Source organism: Phaenicophaeus curvirostris, chromosome 1, assembly GCF_032191515.1.
Source record: "Phaenicophaeus curvirostris isolate KB17595 chromosome 1, BPBGC_Pcur_1.0, whole genome shotgun sequence".
Lineage (NCBI taxonomy): Eukaryota > Metazoa > Chordata > Aves > Cuculiformes > Cuculidae > Phaenicophaeus > Phaenicophaeus curvirostris.
In genome coordinates this window covers 8,005,407-8,026,957 of record NC_091392.1, presented here as the reverse complement: position 1 = coordinate 8,026,957, position 21,551 = coordinate 8,005,407, and the positions used below count along the sequence as shown (strand labels likewise).

At 43.5% G+C, this 21,551-nt stretch overlaps 1 protein-coding gene across 1 annotated transcript in view; it reads right to left on the bottom strand.

Annotated features, from left to right (window-relative positions):
• Window positions 1–21,260, bottom strand: part of ELAPOR2 (endosome-lysosome associated apoptosis and autophagy regulator family member 2) — a 108,462-nt gene extending 87,202 nt beyond the window's left edge. The window contains exon 1 of the mRNA XM_069873665.1: window positions 21,162–21,260. Coding sequence (XP_069729766.1) covers window positions 21,162–21,257 — 96 coding nt within the window. The 5' untranslated portion in view covers window positions 21,258–21,260. The remainder of the gene's footprint in view (window positions 1–21,161) is intronic.
• Window positions 21,261–21,551: the final 291 nt, after the last annotated feature.

The following is a 21,551-nucleotide window of genomic DNA, read 5'->3' as shown; positions in this document are numbered from 1 at the left end:
AACACCTCCTCATCCAAGCGAGGTGTTTCAGTAGCCTCCAAACACACACTCGTGTACTTTGCTTAACCACTCCCATGAGGTGATAGGGTTTCCCAGACCTCGGAGACCGAGGGCATCTGGCACAAAACTGCTCCTCCACAGCTCAGTATTGAAAATGGTGCACAAAACACCTCTAGACAAACAAAAACAATGGCATAACACCCAGGGTGGTGGGGAGAGCAGCGAGGAGATGCCATCCATCAGGGCTCAGTATGGAGGTTAATGTTAATCACGGGGACATTTGCATGGCTGAAGCTAAAAATCAACTATGCAGGGAAATGTAACAAAAATCAAAGCTGTGATGAAGCTTTGGTCACTTAAGATTTCCATAAGAACTCCTATCAGGTTTCTTTTCCATACTCCGAAGGTGAAAATGAAATCTATTTGAATCAAAAAAGATCAACTCTGAAATAATTCAAAATTCATCCTAAAAATGAGGATCAGGATAGAAGTAGTTCAGAGTTTTGTCCAACTGAAAACTAACATAGTAATATTTTAACAGGAGTCAAGAATCTTGTTAAATTGCAAACCTGCCTCAAGATGCTTGGTTTTGAACTACAAGCCAAAAACTGACCACCTTTTACCTGTGCCTCTTGGCTTATATCTGTGTATATGGCAGCTCCAACACGTTGGAGGATGCAATGCTCAGTCACGTTGCCATCAGAGAATCTCATCTCTAAACCCTGGTTTCATGGTTTCATCCAAGCACACGTCTAGGTGCAGATTTTCATACTACAGTTTTGGAAACCTCAAGGAAACATCACAAGAGCAGATAAAAAACCAAGGATAAGACTTTTAAGACTTTCAGTGACCAGTCTAAGTCCATTCTATTTTCAGTCAGTAGCAGAAATTCCACCTATTTCAATAAAAACAAAACCAGACCAACATAAAATCCTTTGTAAAACCTTTTCCCCTTCCACCTCCCTAGGACACAAGACATGATTTTTTTTCCATCATTAACAAATCCACCATAACCAAGTCAAATAAAAAGTCCTGAGGAAACTCCAAACCTTGTTCTGACAGTGTGCTAGGAAGATGCAGCACTGCAGACTGGAGTAGGAGAGAGGTCGAGGCTGGTAGCACTCTCCAGTGCCTGGGCAGGTTTCTCAGTTGCAAGCAGGAACCCTGTAGTAACATGCATCACCACCTCAGCTCAGGAGCATGGGACAAAAGGAAATTGCCGATATTTCCAGTACTTAAAGTACTTCCAGTACTTAAAGGGGGCCTATAGGAAATATAGAGAGGGTGTCTTCATCAAGGAATAAGGGGTAAGATGAGGGGGAATGGTTTTAAGCTGAAAGAGGGGAGATTTAGATTAGATATTAGGAAGACATTTTTTTCCTGTGAGGGTGGTGAGGCATTGGAACAGGCTGCACAGAGAAATCCCCATCTCTGGAATTGTTCGAAGCCAGGTTGGATGGGACTTAGAGTAACCTTATCCAGTGGGAGGTGTTCCTGCCCATGGCAGAGGGGTTGGAACTGGATGATCTTTAAGGTCTCTTCCAACCCAAACCATTCTATGATTCTACGATAATCAGCTCTGCTACAAGAGCAACTGCAAGAGAATATGTGTGTATATATATATGTGTATATATGTGTGTGTGTGTGTATATATGCAAAAGAATACTGTGAGGCACTGGAGTATCACAGGATTAGATCCTCATGTATATACCACAGACAGTCAAGAACTTGTTTCCCAAGAAGTCTACAATCATTTAAGGTTTCTCCCTAATGATACCAAAATTAATTGATTTTTTTAATGAATTTAATGAATTTTGATTGCAACTCAATGAATATTGGTCAGCAGCAATAATATGGATCCTCTTATTGCATAAATGGCAAAGACTTTCTGCTCCTAAATACAGTGTGATCACACACAGTGTTTCAGATGCCACTGTGGTAAATGAATAGGGTTACACTCTCCATACCTGCTACTCGCCCCAGCTGACTTTCTTCCCCTCTCCCACCCACAGCATTACCAGCTCAGGCAATCCCTCCTTCCCCCGCATCATTCATCAGCTCTCATACATTTTTAAACTCAGCCTGGAGAGGGCTTGCCAGAGAGATGGAGATGCCCTTTCCAGCAAGCACAGCTGCAGCTAACAAGCCTCAACTTTGTCACAATAACTAGTGCCTTGAAATCCAGCAGCATTTGTTGGATCAATATAGAGAAATTTTATGAGCAGGAAAACATAAGAAGCTGCCTAGTTATGAGAATATACAATATTATTTAGTTTTTTAATATAAAATTATATAATTTATGCAAAATTTATGCAAAAAAACCCAGCCCAGCCCACCTCCAGCCAGCCAGTCTGCAGAATAAGGGAGCAATTCAAACACCACAATGGGCTGCATTACCGATTCCCACCCCCTCCTTCTCTACAGACCCCACTCCTACCAGGACATGATGTACGCAGTTCTCATCTGTCAATGTTTTGCCACACATTTAATTATTGTTCTTTGCAACCTTTGCTAACCTGAGATGGGTCAGTTTGCCTTTCAGGATTCCCAGCACGAACCCTATGTATTTCTGATACACACTCATCCAGTTATAATGCTTAAACCACTCGGGATCTTGCTCTTCTTGATACAGAGGACTTTCCTCAAAGGGTTTTGAAGTCTGAATACCACACTGGATTTGATATTAAGGCCATATTTTACCTTTTCTGGCCTCAAATATCAAGTACTTTGGGGTAGGTGAGCTACTTTGACACCAGCATTGTCTTTGGTGCAGAGCAAAGAAATCAGAGTGTTCATTTTGTCACAGCTCTCCAATAAAATTCTTTAAAACACTCCCCCTTTGTAAAGAGATGCTGAATGCAATAAGCCGCAGCCAGACTTTACTCTTCATAGACTTGTCAGCGGCACACTGGCTTACTGTAGGGTAGCGGCATGTCATCTGCTGTCTCTGTGAACTGTAACTCCGAACACTTACACAGCTTTTCATCCTCATGAAGTTCTACAAATATTAAAAGAGCCCAGAGGAGAGTTCAGAGCCTTTCCTCATGAAAATTAACCTCTATAAAAATGAACTCAGTGTGGTTAAGTCCCTCTCGCTTCTCCATTTTCTTCCCAGCAGTGTGTCAGTGAACGTCCCTGACACAAGGGCTCTTGGAAAGCAAATATTAAACCCTTCAATATGAGATGGCAACTCCACCTCCCAGTGAGAGGGTAGAGCCACAAGGCAAGTTTCACACCCATTCAAAGGATTCTCTTGAATGCATTCACAGAGCGTCCACACATCACACCCTTTATACACCTCCATGACATGATTTCCCCAGCTCTGCAACTCTGCCACTGCCTGCCACCATTGCTAGACAAACTCCAGCAGAAGAAGGATGAACCCATCTCATCCCATTTCAGCCATCTACGCAGTGGGACTTCTTCAACAAGCACATGTGGAGGGTGAACTTGTTATAGAACAGGGTGGGTGGCAGGTTGGAGATGGCAGTGTTGCCCACTGGAGAAGCACTGCTCAGAGAGATGAATCCCACTGCATTTCACACACTGAAAGAAGCCAACAACTCAGATTCTCAAAAACCACACTGTTTTCACATATTAATTCAGTTTGGGGTTTTCTTTAACAGAAAACCTGACCATTACACTCTGAACAAGCAGAAGCGGTTGACCCTTTCAAGCACTGCTTTGAAAGCTTACCTCACACCTCAATTACCCTGTAACATTGTGGTTTCACCTCAATTGACTGGTCTTTCTTCTCAGGGAGTTACGCAGTCTCACATCAACCCCACAACCAAAGCAAAAATCCTAATTATTCCTGTTACTACACCATTCCCCTTCCTTCACCACAGGCATCATAGAATCATAGAACAGTTTGGGTTGGAAGGGACCTTAAAGATCATCTAGTTCTGACTCCCCTGCTATGGACAGGGACACATCCCACCAGACCAGGCTGCCCAAGGCCCCATCCAACCTGGCCTTGAACACCTCCAGGGTTGGGGCAGCCACAGCTTCGCTGGGCAACCCGTTCCAATGCCACACCATCCTCATAGTGAAGAAATTCTTCCTTATTGCCCCTTTCTCACAAGAGCAGGGGGGATACAAGACTGTGAATGAAGAAATGAAATGTAAGACTGTCCTGAAGAGCCATTCTGTAGAAAGCTTCACAGCTTCTACTAGTAAGTTACAACAGAGCTCAGAAAATGGACAGTAAAACATGACATTGCATCCATGTTCACACCTGGGTCCAGCTACAGAAGAAGCAGCTGTGGTGAAGCATGTCCACCCAGCTGTGCTCCACAGCTTAGAAGGCAGACTCAAGAATTTCCTGCTCCTCTGTGTTTCCTTCCTATGACACCCAAGTTTCCTACATAGCCTGCAGCAGAGATTTAAAGATCTAACACAAAAATTAAGATATAAATGAAGGCAATTGTCAGCAGAAAGATGGACAATTCCCCTTTGACGTAGATGTTCCTCCAGACTGCCAGGCTCTTCCAGAGATCAGGAGGGCGTTTCTGGTAAGCCCAGAAATTCAGGTTTTGGGTTGTGGGGTTTTCAGCATGAATTCAGCTGGAAATCTCTACTGTTTCTCAGAAAGATTTTAGACAAGAGTAATAAGGGAATAATTCTTTTCAGTGAGCTCTTAAATCTTCAGGGGAAAAAAAAGTCAGATTAAAGGGAAAATTGAAGTAAAGAACATGGTGGTAAAGGATATTTATAAATATATTTATCTTTGTTGTCTTAACGTTATTGAGTCATCCAGTCTTTTATTCACCGAGCAATAATATTTGGACAGGTTTAATCCAGTTTCATAAAGTGAATATTTTTCCATTAACTGCAATGAGCTTCCTATCAGGTTTTATAATTTTCCTCTTATGTTTACAGCCAAGTAAATATAGTTTGTCAAACTGAGAGTGACTTTTATTACTGGCAATCTATACCTGACAACTGTTTTCACTATTCATGTCAAGAAAATCTTACAGTTTAAAGGTTATCCTGGAAGGGGATTTTTTGTGGGTTTTTTTTTCCTTTTTCTAAGACTCCCATTCACTAAGAGCATTTAAATGCATATGTAATAATATTTTAAGTCTAATAAGCACACACACAATTTGCTACTTGGCTAAACTACCTTGGTGCTACTTTGACTGTATGTGGTAGCACACCTGTGATGATTCCATACTACCCTACAAATATTCACCCTACTGTCTCATCTCACTTTGCTTCCCCCCAGCAAAAATCAACTTTTCCAGTAGATATCAGATCCCACTGTTTCCAGCCTTTGCAATGATAATGCCTTTCCCTGAGGTCATCTCTTCCAAAGCAGGAAGTCCTATTTCAATATATCAAGTATTTCAAAATACCTTTTGTTTTCATTTGTTCTTATTTGTGGCAAGAGTCACTGCATTTCAGGTCACTGCATTTGCAAATTCTTCACCTCAACCCTCAAAAAAGCCAATCCCTTAAATGTCTTGCTGAAGTAGGGTCTCAGGGCTTAAACCTGTAATAACAAAGCCAACTAGCTTGAACAATAAAGCATTAACAGATATGTTGGGCTTAAGGAAAAGATGTCAGATTTAATACCAATATTCATGATCCCATGCAGGCCCATCAAAAGTAGAATTACTGGGCTACAGCTTTTTAACTATCAATAATTAAGCATCCTATCCATAGCTTAAGTACTTGCTTTATTAACTACTGGGAATCCATTCTTTCATATCACTAAAAAAGGTAAAAAGAGGTGCAGTGCCTCACACTTTTGATTTGATATTTTCCCTCCCCCACTGTCATAAATTTCTACATACAAAACCATAAAGAAGAAAATCCACTAAATCCTCATGTTTTGTTGTTTGGTATTCAACAGTCACAGCACAAAGCAAATAAGCCGCCTTGCAGAGGGAGCAATGACTCATCGACTCCATGTGCCACATTTGTGAGGACTTCCCACCCCTGCTTCAGCCAAGAGCTGCAGGTGATGTCCATGTAGTAGGCAGGTGGTGTTGGGCAGTTGGACTTGATGATCTTGGAGGTCTCTTCCAACCTCAATGATCGTATAATTCTGTGTTGACTACTGAAGGGTCTTCCAAGACCAACCACATGATCAAACTTGCCTGCCTTCCCTACAGCAAGGAAAGCTTTCAGTAGCAGTGGAAGATGCTTCCCAAAGTACTCCAAGGTGCCAGGTGCGTGGGTGCAGCCCACGTGCAGCAGTGCCATCAGGATGGATGGTGCCTAGTGGTCTGGGTGCCCCTTGCCTACTCTCCACCACACTAAAAGTGCAGCATCCAGACACATCAGCAGAGAATTGTATGCACAAGGTCACTTCCATACACATAAGCCAGCTTTTGTTTTCAGGAAAGTGAATTTTAGCGCCTGCTATTCACAAACATCAACTATAGAGTCTTATGCAAACACTGTGTGCATATGGATGCTAGATAAATCCACCTATAGGATCTCAGTACAGCATAGTCTAATTCACACACACTGGCAGTGTGTAATAAGCCAAAACATACTCCACGAACAAGACTCGTGTTTCACTGCAAATATGGTTAGGATTTTTTATTCAGAGCTACAGTTATTACAGTTGAGAAGGCCCGACAGTATCAAAGTTGATCACAGTTCTAATTATAACTTCTAATATGCTGGATTTTATTCATTCCTCCTCCTTTTCAACCTTGATGTTTTATTCGCAGCTATTCAAGGCTTAAGACTCGTAAATGAAAAGAGAAGCTTCTATTTTTTTTTTGAGTATAGGTGATGCTGCCCGTTGCCTATTCAGAAGGCAATCTGCAAAAGAAGAGTTAGTGTATAACTATTTAATACCCCAGAAGCAAATCCCAAGAAGGCAATTACCCAAGGTCCCTGCAGCATCCCAACAGATGTATTAAAGCCACAGGGAAAATCGCTGAGCTTTTGTTTATAAGGGAGTCAAGGCCATCAGGAGGTTCACGACCTGAGATGGACCATAACCAGATAAGTCAACTGCTTCAAGGCGAGCGAGCAGATCTTGGCCCCAGGCAGCCTCTGCTCAACAGATGTGCAACCTTTCCCCAGGTTTCCCCAGGGCACTCAGTTTTCCAGCCCCCAAGACAACTTTTTCCTTTCTATGTCTGCCCCTTGCCTTCCTTCTGAACCTCTACACTGATGCTGTGCCCAATTTCAGCAGTTCCTTAAGCACCAGCATGCGAACCCACATCTTGTCATGCCTTGTCACGTCCTTTCTTTATCAGAAGCAAGACAAATTGATAAATTTGGATTCTTTTTTATATTCTCAAAATAAAAAAAACTGCAAAAACCACACATTGGGTGCTCCTTAGATATGTCAAACTAACAAACTAGAACTATGTTAGACATGAAATAGCTGAGTAGGGTAAATTTATTTACCCGAGAAGAGGATCCGAGCTGATAATTTCAGTGGGAAAAATACATCTGTGTACTTGAGAAAAATGAGATGGATGAAGCAAATGTTAAGGCAAATGTTATAGCATATTTGTTATGAGGCTTTTCCAATCTCAGTGAACTATTTAGTGCAACATAAACATTTTTGGGCACATGCAAGTGCATCCTAGGGCCTCCTTCCATGTGGTCACTACCTCACTGAGACACTGCTCTGAACCAAATTCAACTTCTGCAGTTGCAGCATCCCCGGGGAAAATACATCTTCATGAATTTAGTTCACAAACTATTGCCAAACAGTCCAGCTCATCCTCACAGGGCTTCTGGCAGGTCCACGTGGCGCAGTATAAAGGTAACACAGGTTTACAAGTTGTCCACTTCAATCCAGTAAGGACCTGAACTAGGGCCAGGTTTAATCATCTAATAAATCAGTGTGGCCCATTTCCTTGCATTTCCTCTCCAGTAGCAGAGTCCCACAGCAGCATCCTGTCCAATCTGCTACAACAATTACAATTTTAAAAGTGTATAAAAGGACATCATTGGTTAGTCCTACAGAACAAAACATTTTTAAGAAAACCCACAAAAGACAGCATGAAACTGGCACCGAACTGACTTAACAGTTAAATATTTTTAAAAAACACCAGTCAATATCTTTTTTTCAACACTGCACCTAAAGGAAAGTTTTAGGTTTAAATTCAATGATATATCTTGGTTATGTCAGAATATTGAGTCTCTGCAATTCTTAGAATTCCTTGACCTTAACCCAGCACGGTATGAGATGGATGAATTCATGAATTTCATCTAAAATAAGGCATTTTTTTCAAACTTTGGTGGAATTATTCATGTGCTTAAAACCCGGCAGAAGCACAAGTGTTTTGCAGAGCTTCTACTCCTGACCCTCTGTGGTTGGTTATCAGGTTCCGTTAGATGTGTGAGTTTGTCACATCCAGCACTAGGCAGACAGAAATATTAGAAAAGGAACAACACTGTTATTAAAGGGAAATCTGGGTGATGCTTACTCATCTGATCTTGTATCGTTTTTCTGCCCTCCCACCTCCTCTACAATTCCCTACCACATGCACTTCCTCCCCATTTCCTCTTCTCTCCTGAGAGATGATACTGCATAGAAAAATACCCAATAGCTATTTGGCTTGCACATGGCAAGAGCAAAGTACAGCTGCAAAAAGCCCATCCCTCATTTCCTTGTCACTATTGACCCAGCTCTGTGTGCTCTTGCTGCACTCCTCACTCAAGCCACAGGAATGGATGAGCCTGACTTGGCTTCTGAGCTTAGCTTTGTTTCTTTCAGACCCTGACTTCCTCAGGATCTGAGATTTAGGTATAGCAACAGAGAGATACAGTAAAATAAACATTCAATGTGGAAGGGATTACCCCAATATTACCCCAATACAAAGGCTCCTCTCCAACATATATGATCTCCACAAGAAGAGAGACAAGAGCTACAGGTATTAGTCACTTCTGTGTCAATACAAATGATTTGAAATTGAACATGTGTTATTTCTTCAAGACAGTATTTTAACCAAAGTGGTCACATTGCCAAAACATGTTTATAACCAGGACTTTAATTGTTACACTTACATATAAAATTGCAAAGGTGAGGATTCTGATGATGAAGAAAAGAAGTGCTTCTTTCACTGAGACTAATTAATCCTTGGGGGAACATAAAAATAGAAATATCTTTATTTGATTCAGGCTTTGCCAAAGCTGTATTTACTTACATAAAGATCATGACCAGATTCTCCCTTTCACAAATACAAATTTAACTCAGGTGTCTTCCATGGGGGGAAAAAGTTGCAAAGCCAAAACCCATGAGACTGAAGACTGAATTGTTTTCTTCTCCCATTATTACTTTTCAGTGTATGCTTCGCAGCCAATATCATGCAGCATTTTATTTGTTTGCTGACCAGTTGGCTGAATATTTTCAAACAGGGGGTAAAAATGCAACCCGTGGCAAATAAGACTTTTTTTTTACTTTTTTTAGCTGCACCTTCATCAATATTAAACTTTGGAAATGCTGCATGTTTCTACAAATATTCCATTATTGGGGCGAAACAGGAAAAAAGACAAAAAAAGAGACTGATGACACCTGTGACATCAGAGGGAGGTCATATTCAGTAGGTTTAGTTCAGGAACTTCTGTCTGACTTGAGACCTCTTGTCTCAGGATAGGACCATGCCTATGAATGCTGAACTGTCTTGTGCATCTGAAATAATCCTGTTCGTTGAACAAAGCAAGATCTTAAACACAGCCTGACAAGAAAAATATGGAACGAAATAGTCTTACGAGGAAGTGTCATCCAATATTGCCCTCTTGGGTTGCCTCCAAGCCCACAGAGTTTGTTCCTACTGCAAGAATAACTAACAAATAAAACCAAGGACAAGCTAGCAGCCCAAGGCAGCCTGAGATAAGCAAATGATGGAGAAAATGCAACTTAAATTTAATGCAGTTATCAGATGCATTCAGCACGTACACTTTTCTGTGTATGCATGCAGCTAACCCCAGTCAAAACTAGCACAGTCTAGCTGCTCAGTGCACACTTCTGAAGTCCAGATTTACCCACAGGGCTAAGGCAGCTTTTTTAGACAGCTACGAATCCAAATTTGTTAGCACTTCTAGCAGCCAGATGGTGCCTGGAGCTACAAGCTTCCCTTTTGCGTAGGAGAAGGCTGGGTTGAGGTATGAGCTGGAGGGTGACAGCAGTAGACAGAGCTTTGACTGCAGCACCATTAAACCTTCTTTAAGGGGCATGGTTATGCACTATCACAAGTGTTGTATCAGTCAAATCAATCAGCATGGACTCATCAGCCCACAGAGCGTTGATGGAAGAAGGCAGGAAGGGAAGAGATCAAAGTTTGGCTCGGGCATGGTTGTTGAGCTGTCCCATACTATTGATTGCACCGACAAGATATGATCCAGTCTACAACATGAATTAAAGAAATGCATTCATAGCTGGTTTTCCTGTCCAGGTAAGGCAGCCAGCCTGTAATCATACCCATCATAAGCAATCATAAATCGAACACCCACCTCTTTGCACTGGGAAATTAAATTCAAATACGAGGTTTAGCCCATTTGAAAAACCGTTGCAGTAAATTACAAGCTGATCATTACATGCAAGCTTACACGTTAGGTTTAATCCTGGATATATCACAGACAAAAATTTACACTGGTATGAGCTTGGTGCTAATTATCCCCTGGATAGGAAGGGACTCTGCTGTGTGATAAGTGCCTTTGGTAGGAAGCCACTACAAGGCACAACAGTAAAACTCTTTATTCACAAATAACTCTCCAGAATGAAAGACCAAGACTGTTCTCCTGCTGCGTTTCCATTTCAATTCAGCAGTTCAGAGGAAAAGATTTAGGTCCTTTCTCCAGTGTAAGTAGGTCATTGCAGAAACCTATCTTCACCACTGTGGTGTCCCGATTTTGCGGCTTGTATAACAGCTAATGTAATTCATTTACAGTGAAGATTAATTTCAGTGATGGGTCCAGATTAATTTTATTTCACTTGAGATAACTAAAACTTGGGCATCTACCTGACATAAGCCAGAGTCCCTTCATAGTGCAAGAAAATGCGCACATTCAGCAGAAAAGTCACACCACCCTTTCTTTCAGGATGGGAAAAATTAAGTCTTGAATAGTGATTGTCTACGTCTTGACAATAAGACATTCAGATCATACTGGATGCCTAACGTGTGCAGTTAAAAATGAGATTAAGTCCTTTTTATGGTATGAAATGATGGTTCTGCCCGGTGCTCAACTAGTTCCAAAACACCAGGATCTCATGGACTATGCATGGATCACTGGATCAAGTTTTCTCTTCTTGCTGATTTTCTGCTGTCCTGAAGAAATATGTCCGTGCTACGTACCCTCCTAACATGGTAGGTATTCTAGTAACTGTACCCAGTTATAATCATCCCATGACAAAACTGCCTCCACTCATCTTTATCGTCTAACTGGAGGACTATTGTGGGACTTCATCCACAGCTTCTACTGCAGTGTCCCACCCCGTGCCAGCTTTCATGAGCAAATCCATGCCAAGGAGAACACTAACAAACTTTGGGGTGATCTGGACAGTTCAAGGACCAAAGCTCTTTGGGCCTGTCGTGTTTAGCAGGCTGTAGACTGCCTGTGAAAGCAGGATATTGCCTCAGTAACTTACTTTTATTTCCATCATGTGCACTGCCCAGTGAGATGCCACAGGGTCCCCCCATCAGCCTATATACAGTGTAAATGCTAAAGATGAACAATGGCAAAGTTTGTTAATCAAATTGTACTTTCAGTGAGTCACACAAAGCTTCCCAAGACCTTGAGTCAGGTAGTGTTACTTCCACTCCATCAAATTCATACTACTTATTTAAGTGCCACAGGACCTTAAAGCACTGTGCAAGTTAGCTCCAGTTCATTTAACCTTCCAGATTTTCGTTTTTCATGGTTCGCATTTTCCAACTCTTCTCCTCAGTACTGAGGACCTGACTTACCTTTTCTTTCCCCTCCTGTTTCAATGAAAGCTGTGATTCCTGCATAACCACATGACGTGGCTTTAAGGAAATCTTTTCCCTTGTTTAGCAAAGCAGTTCAAGAGATTAGCAGGTCAGAACTGCAAGGGACAATGTTGCACACCAGCTTCTTTTTTTTTTAATTTAAAAGCCGGAACTAAAAAGTGATGACTCTTCAGAGAAGACAGCAAACGTTTAAGTAGGGTTGGCTTTAAGTGCTGTTAAAAACACTGCAAAGCAAAAAGATACGGGAATTGATTCTTTTTTACATTATGGCCCCTCTTGACTAGGGTGAATGGGAATCTAATCATCAATCACAGCTACTTCAGTAGCAGTGCAGGGCTCGGTGCTGAACTACTTGTGATACCTGGCCAATGGATGTCTAAAGGGATGTCTTCCTGCTAACAGGACATGTTGCTTTGGTGCAGGGTTGAGCAACACCTCTGGATCCCCCGCCTCTCGCCATGCAGAGGCTAACACAGAGTATAGAGGTTTCCAATCAGAAAAAGGAGAATTCAGAATCCTGGTGAATTCCATATTCAGCATTAAAACCAGGCATTAACTGACAGAGTCATCTTGTTGGGTTTTCTAGAAGAGGAGACAGTTGGCCTGGGTTCAGCTGTTACTTGAGCAGCTCTAGAGGAGACAGCCATTACCTTACAAACCAGAGCACTTGACATGCATTACAAGGCAAGACAAGCTGCTCATCAGCAGGTCTGCAGGGCAGGTGCTTGCCAAGAAAGCTGAGGCATGAAGAGCTGAATAATTTCTCCCCTCCAGTTCCACTGAGCAGCCTCCGCCCAGCATCCCTGAGACGCACATCAGCTCATATTCCTCCAAGCGAGCATAAACCCTGCTTTAAAGCACTCTAGTTAGGGCCCTGTTTCTTTCAAGAGAAGTCTGAATTCCTTTAAAATTGGATTAAATAAGACCAAACAAAAGAAAGAAGAAAAGAACCGTCTTGGGAAATCTTTCTTTTTCTTCATTTGCTTTAAGGAATCACAGAGTTGGAGACAAAAAGCAGCTAACCAGAAACAAGCAGCATTTGATCAGCACTGTTGACCTGACAGCAGGAGGGAGCTATGGATATATAAGCCCAGGAAAAATCACAAGTCATCCATTTCTGACGTGCATCTCTCAAAAGACACAGCACCACCCCTACATGTGTATAAAACACAGCTGCCTGTGTGAAGATCTTTCTTTGAGAAACTTCAAAAATTAAGTACAAAATCAGGATTTCACACACTACAGAAAACGCTACTGGAAATTAACACTTTAAGAGTCAACAGCTGAGGTCTAAATCACCTCTACCCTTGAGTTTTCTGCTAAAAGTCTCCACCTCAGGGCACTTAAGTTTTCTGGGACAGTACGATCAATTTAGACACTGATTTCTCTGTTGTTAAATGTATACTGTATCTTATCAAGCCAACAGCAATTATGTTAAAGGCATCTTCAAGTTTTGCACTGTCCATAGCTTTTTCCTTCAGCTTGGTTATTGGATGCATTTCAATTTTCTGACCTTATTCATTATATCAAAAACACTCTAAGCATGTTCAGGTCAGTTCCAACCTTGGAGGGAGTTTCACCCTTTCCCCGAAGCATGGAGTTTTCACTAAATTGGATTATAAGATTAGCATCAGTAACCCACATTGGCAATTATTATATAGAAAATAGCTCTTTTGGCTGTGACTACTCTAGTAACTAGAAGGCAGCCAGGGATCTCTTCAGTGTCACAGACTGTCTCCCCCTGCTTACATAAATCTCTTCCCCAATGGTCCTCTACTCATCATGATGGACACCATCCTTTCAACCAATCCCAAACACCTCAAGCCACTTTTCTGTGGATTACACCTGGAAAACATTTGTACTTCTAAGGTAGAAAGCAATCTAAACAAAAATTGTGCTTCCCAGCATTTTCACCACTACATAATAAAGTTCCTCTCAACAGTTCATCTCAGAAGTTCCTCTCTGATTGTTGTACTTTCCAACAATCTTCAAGTATCACCATAAACCATCTCCGTTATGTGTTGTATTTCTTAACCATAAAGTACCAACAGATAAGAGAGGTTAACAATATATCAGCAAGGGAAAATGGGATGAGTGACTTGCCCTGTCTTTGCAGCAGTAAAAATTCTCTGTCAAAGAAATCTTTTAGTTGAGAATAGCCCATCATCCTTTCTTTTTCTTTAATTGAAAACGTATGTTACAGCCCACAAATACCCCTTTCCTTGCAGAGAAGGCATTTGCATCTCTGAAGCCAGAGCACAGACCTCTCCAATGCAGAGCAACAATCCAATTCTATCACAGCTTTGACACACATATTTTGACACACATTTTCTTCTTCCCCTTGCCATTATCTCTGCGTAAACCCAAGCTAGTTCTATCCAACCAAACTTTTATGTTCTAGAACCAAAATAAGAGAGAACCAGCCTTGGGCCTGGTGGGTCCCAAAGCTTCCTACACTACTTCTAGCCTCCCTGAGACCAAACACTGAACCATTTCTGTCATTAACTCAGCCAAACACTCATCTCTTTCCTATTTTTCCTCCCTTTTGGCAGGTTAGTTTTCAGCTGAATCTGCATTTGCTCTGACTCAGCACACAGTGACAGGATCACCAGCCCTGACGCAGGGGAGCCAGCAGGTTGGCTGCATGTGTCATCCTAGATCATCTTAAATCAGCTGTGAGCCCTTGTCCCAAATGTACAGCAACTACTGTCTGGCACTGTCCATAAAAGTGAGCATCACAGTGCTTGTGAAACAAGCTCATTATTAGATGTGGCTAACATTTCATAATTGAAAGTTGTTGAATTTTTTTTTTTAAAAAAAAAGAGGTCATCGGAAAAAAAAGCAATTTCTAACATCTCCTCTTCTTCAAAACCAGAAATTTTCTCTTTCAAAAGACAGAAATCCAAAACGTTTCCCCTGCCAGCAATCAAAACCTAAACAGATTTTCAAGTCCAGCATAACAGCTAAAATATAACCAAGGAGGAGTGGGAGGGACACTTTTTCTAAGTAGGAGTAAGATTAGCAAACACAGCCAAGCTCGACACCAGCACAGGACCTTTGCAAGCCCCTAGAAAGACCTTGGCAATGTCTGGGGCTCATAGGTGACCTGTTTCCTGACCTCTACCTACACACTGTTTCTCTCCTGTCTCAAGCATGAGAACTTCAAGGCTACTGTTCTCATTATCAAACCTTATCTGTTGTCCACTATTTTAATTTTTTTTCTACTTAACTGTTGCTTACCACTTCCTTCAGAAGGAGTCGATAGCAACTCACACACACGTCTAGTGGAAGCCTGCTCTGATGGCATCTCCCCATTGCTCATGGAGCAAGCCCTGCAAGTACCAATAACACGTGGCTCTGCCCTGTGATTGTTGCAGTTGGTGGGAGCCCCGCCAACATCTTGACCAAGGACCGAGTCAGACTTGCCGGCAAGGCTTTCCCTTAAAGCAGTTCCAGCATTTCTGACAGAGGTCATCAGCCAGCATAATGCAATGCACAGAACTGCACAAGCTTACCCGACCAACACCTGGTGGAAAATGTGGCCTGGTAGAGGCAGCTGACAACCCGAACCACTGTGTACACCCATCCCAGCACCCAGTTCACTGATGGTCCCCACCAGCACTATGCATGGATGTGTCAGGAATCCCAGCAGAGCTTCTCTTGTCATTCTCCCTCTCTAAGCCTACACAAGCTACAAGGAACAAAGGAGGAAAAAAGAAAATATAATCATGAGCTTTCTTACCGATGATAAATATTCATCCTGAATGATCAAGTGGTGTTTGATGGTGGAAGAAATGCAATCTCGTGTCGGCTTAATGTCTACTACTCTTTCAAGTTTATGGTCTGTTATAGCAGTTTCCACTGTGCCTCGTTTTCTTATTCTTGAAACATTACAACCATGCCTCCCTTTCTTTATTTTATACCAGCATCTGTCCTCCTCCTCAGGTTTCACATTCTGACAACCCTCCAGTTTCTCCTGTGGTCACCGTCACCTCCCCCCATGTTATGCCTACGTGCTGCCGTGCTGATGCTTTCTGCTGTAGTACCTGTGCCTCAGCATCTGTCCTCTCACTTTTTGTGCACCTGTTTCCACTCCATCAACTTTATTGTCAGCAGTTTTATAGCATGTTTTTTAACTCTTCTTTCCTCATCTTTATGACCATCCATCACACTGGCAAATGGAAGCTGTACATTTCTTTTTCCATCTCAAAGACATAATCTGCAAAGCCAGAGGTGATAAAAATAATATGATCTGTCCAGGAATCTTTTCACCACCTCTTCTGCTGACTACGAACTGTTCATAAATTAAGAGTCTAAGATCTTTCAGGGTGTTCAGAAATCGGGGAATACAGCACTGGATCACCCCAGCAGCTGATATAGATAGGTCCTACTTTGTTGCCAAAATACCCAATGCAGACACTTCAGAGAAAGGAACAAGAGTACCAAAAAGGGACAGTGAGGAAACAGACTTAGAAGAATTCATAGAATCATAGAATCATAGAATCATAGAATAACCAGGTTGGAAGAGACGCATCGGATCATCGAGTCCAACCATTCCTATCAAACACTAAACCATGCCCCTTGGCACCTCGTCCACCTGTGCCTTAAACACCTCCAGGGAAGGTGAATCAACCACCTCCCTGGGCAGCCTCTGCCAGTGCCCAATGACCCTTTCCGTGAAAATATTTTTCCTAACGTCCAGCCTAAACCTCCCCTGGTGGAGCTTGAGGCCATTCCCTCTTGTCCTGTCCCCTGTCACTTGGGAGAAGAGGCCAGCACCCTCCTCTCCACAACCTCCTTTCAGGTAGTTGTAGAGAGCAATGAGGTCTCCCCTCAGCCTCCTCTTCTCCAGGCTAAACTACCCCAGCTCAATCAGCCGTTCCTCATAAGGCTTGTTCTCCTTCTTAAATGTTTTGCAATGAGCTAATCCCTTCAGAGATTTTAAGGCCAACAGAGACTAAATGAATCCTAGAGATCAAGTACTGGACGTTGTTTACAGTCCCATGAAAAGAAAGAAAATATTACCTTTTAAGAGTAATAACATTTAGCCTTTTAAGTGCACAGAAAACCTTTTTATTTCTACTTTGCCCTACAGATTTGCATCTCATTAATGCATGTTCTTCTTTCTCTTCCTCCCTTAAGTTATTTCCTTCTTCTTAGACAGCATCACCCTCTGCTGTGATCAGTGTATGGTTATTCAGCACTTCAAGAATAAGCACAACATTCGCAATTCCTGAGTACTAATGATAAGAGACAAAAACACTCTTGCATGTTTTAGTCTTTTTTTTTTAATCATCCGTCCAACTTACTTCACCCTGAGCACATGGGCTGTCTTTACAGAGCCATCCATGACAAACCCAACCTTTTTCCCAAGCAGGAACAGTTACTCAGATCCCTTCCACCAGACATTCCTTTACTCCTGTCACGTACATTTGGTGACAAGCATGCTGACTTTTATCTAGCTTTGTTACATAACATCCTTCCAACACTGACATGTATCTCCTTTCCATCCTTTACACAGAAAGACAAAACTTCACCTTGCTCTCCAGCCTGCTTAGCTTAGTACCCAGTTATCTTGATTTAATATACTGATATACAGAAAATACTTAACCTACACACACCCCATGTTTAATATCTTTTCTCATCACGAAAATTGGTATTATTTCAACATATCTAATCTGCTGTACCTGACCCAGTTTCAAGTTCATGCTTCATCTCCCTCCTTAAGACTTGCTTGGCATTGTCTTGCAAGTGATTTTACAAAAGATCTTTTCATTATCCAAATAAATTTTTCCTATCATTTTTATCTTCTCTCGAAGTACTCTAGCAGACTAGTGCAAAAATACTTCCCTTATAGAAGGCTTTTAGTATTACCCTTTCCATTCACTTAGTCACTTCATAATTCTATATTTGGTTACCTGCCTACTGAGACAGCAGGTAAACCATCCAATGTAGCAGAATCATAGTTATTATCTGTATCAAAAACATATGTGTTTGCTTTCAATTTGCCTAGTAATTGAGAGTCAAACAGGGTATATGAAAGAAAACATTTTTGCCAGCAGTTCGGATACTCCACATCTCTCTTTGCAGACAATTTGACTGAATGGGAAGTAAGAGAAGAGTCACTAGGTGTTTGGGTTTTTTTTATTGTTGCAAAAACAACAAAGGGAAAGGAATGATGACATGAAGAAAAGATCTGTTTAGGCTGAGTACATGTTAAAATGTCCTAAAAGCAAAGTCCATTCAGATGTGGGCAAACCTCTAAGGGGAAGACAAAGCAGACTTATTCAGTTGGAAAGTTGAGAAAGAGCACCAAACACTGGAAAATATGATGCAGCAAAGACTCTCTCTGCAGTGGCAGGGAGTGGGCATGAATATCCCACCATTTCCATCATAACAGCCAAATGTGCATTTAATTACAGTGAAAAACCTAGGTGTCATCAACTCCATCGAATTCATAATTTATGCAACACATGAAACATTTGCCTTAGCAACCCGTTCATCATTGGCACAAGCAGAAAGAGTTCCCCAAGCAGCCGTTCTTCTACCACTGTCCTAATTGGAGTTACCAGAAACACAGAATACAGCAGTGGGTCTCCCCATCTTCTGCAGCCCTGTGGTACCCCTGCCATCCAAGTCCAGTGCCTGCCTCCACCTCTTGAAGATGCACCTAGCTGAGCTTCAAACTAGCTGCCAGTGTTGCAGAGCTCAGCAAAAGCTCATTGTGTTAACGGGTATCACAGCCCAGACCAAACACTACTATGCAAGACGCTTATGGCTGTATCAATTTACTCCAAAAACTCGTGGAAACATTACTCAGGCTGCTTGTACATTTGGTTTGCAGCACAAAAGCATCTTTCCTAAATCCAATGTGTTGAACTACTACAGTCCCTAATGAAAGAAACCAATGACAAAAAGGTTTTGGAAAGTGACATTGCTATACCTTATTATTTTTACTATCTATGTTATCAGAGCACTGTGGAGCCTCAGGAGTAGCCTGAGTTCCCACTGCTCCAAATCCTGTACCAGCCCAGAAATCTCACAAACTGGCAGATACCTTGTATTTCTCTTACCAGTAAGGAAACAGAAAAGCAAGTTATCAAGGAAGGGGCCAGGAGGACAATGCAGATAAAGGAAAGATCCCCTATAGATTCAAAGTTAACTGTCTGCCACTGCACTAAGCCTTGTGCTTCTCAAGCCTTTTGGGTATAAAACAATAAGACCTTTACCAACTTCCAAGGACTGTAACACCCCCTAACAGGCTGTGCTTCCTCACTGCATGACTTTATCCCAGTCTGAGTCTGCCCAAGCCAAAGACAATCACAATGGGAGCTGTTGTGATTTCAGCAGGTATACACCCAAATCACTCTAATTACGCTGAATTAGGGCAAATGGCAAAGTTTTGAGACCAACACATAATTAGCCATTTCTTACATGAACTATTAACATTTGTTCTTCCTTTTTGCAAATCTGCTGATCTGCTGTCCTGGTTCCTTGCAAGCTTTTTTCTTACGCCTCCATCCAGACATGTTTGTAATTATATTCCATGTGACGTACAGTTGCATGGATGCACACACGCATCAGCATAAGTTTTGTACAGCTTTAACCAAGTGAGTGAGAGATATCTCTCTCTCAAAGAGTATTCAAGTGAAACTAAAGTAAAATAACATTGTACATCCTTCTGGAAAGAAAGCAAAAGCACTCAGATCCAGATCCAAAAGGGCACAGAAGCAGGGGTCAGGAGAGAATTTGCACACCTAAATCCTAGTATGCAATGCTCAAAACACCAGCTCTATGTCTCTGGTACCTCTGCTGAGATTCAGATATCACCTTTAACCATCTCCAGAGGTTCATTGTTTTAAGAAAGACTTTAGGATATCAGCTTTAGAAGGGCTTGTTTCACTTCAGTAGCTGAAAATGGAGAAAAGTAATTCAAAGCAGGTAACTACATAAATCCCCCTTCTCTGAGGATGACCAATATTTAGGAGATGCAGCCCCCGATCTTCATATCCCACGTGCCTCCCTACACAAGATTTCCCACACTGGACTAATGCTGAGCTCTCCCACTGGGGCTCTGCTACTTGGAAGCCAAACAGTGGATTCAATAGGCAAAGAGGGAATGTTCCCTGAGTCAGAGATGCCATCTTTCACCACAGAAAGGAAACATGGACTTCCGTGCCCCTAGACAAGGAGACCCCACACTGCAATAACCCCCAAGCATGGATCAAGACCTTTCAACAGCCAAGTGCTCCAACCTGGCTGCAGTCACTCACTCCCAATCCAATCTAAACATACACAAATAATTTCTTGCTGAACAGTGGTGCAACTGTAGCAGGACAGGTGAAGAAGCTCTGTTCCTGGAGCACCCTCAGAGGGATAGGAAGAATGGAACTGGCCGCTGTCAACCCATTCGCAGATTTCTGCTTGCTAGAGCAGTTCCCCAGCCACCAAGACCTGTTTGGGAAGGTGCTACCTGACCTCCCCACCTCCACACGTACCTTCAAAACACAGAAAAGACCTAGTTGCTCTTAAAAAGTAGCAGAGGATCAATCGGCATGTAGGAGCGAGGATGGAAACCATGGAGCAGCGTCAGTCCTGGTCCCTTCCATGCACCTGAAGCCGGCCCAGGGCTGGGCATCCCTCCCGCACAGCCCAGAACGGTCCCTGCTCCCAGTCCCTCCTTTTTCGGGTTTTTACAGCAGGAGAAAGGCAGAAAGTTTCTCTCCCCACGTCTCACCCGGGGCTCAGCCTGGGACACCCCGGGCTGACAACGGGGCTACCGGGGCAGCCCCCCCACCCCACCCTCCTTCTCATCCCCCCTTTTTTCGCACTGATTTAACACGGTACTTGGAAAAGCGGCGTAGCCAGCAGAGCCCCTGTCGTTCCGGGGGAGGCTCCGCTGTTTCGAGGCACCGGAGGGAGCAGGAACAGGGTGAGGGGGGTCCCTCCACGGGTGATGCGCGGGGTCTCGGGCACATCCCGAGGGTCCTTCTCCGCGGGTCCCACCCCTCCATCGTCCCACCAACACCCTGGCAAAGCAGCAACGGCCAGCAATACCCTCCTCCCGGGGTACCAACCCCCCCCCGCCGGGGTACCAACCCCCTCCTGGGTTAACAACCCGCTCCTGGGGTACCACCCTCCGCCCCCTGGGTACCACCCTCCGCCCGACCCGGTGCATCTCCCACCTCCGCCCCTACGGATGGGGAAAAACCCCAGAGGAGGAGGAGGAGGAGGAGGGAAGATCCTCACCTCTTCGCAGGGCGGTAGCTGCAGGGCGGCCGCCTGCCAGCCGAGCAGCCAGCAGCACAGCCAGGCGCTGCCCCGCTCCGCTCCCGCTCGCCGCATCCTCATCCTCCTCCCCCGCCGCGGAGCGCCCGCTCGCCCCTTCCCCGCACCCGGGGGCGGGCGGAGGGGGGGGAATCACCGCCCCCTGCCCCTGCCCAGGCCGGTGGGTCGGGCTGCCCCCGGCCCTGCGCTCCGCCCGCAGCCGCGCATCCCCCCGCGGGCTGGCGCTGAGAGCGGCGGCTCCCGACAGCCGGCACCGCCGGAGCGGGGAGGAGGGGCCCCGAGGAGGAGGAGGAGGGGGAGGGAGGCAGCGCAGGCGCGTGTTGCCCCGGCTCGTCCACCCCCGGCGCGGCG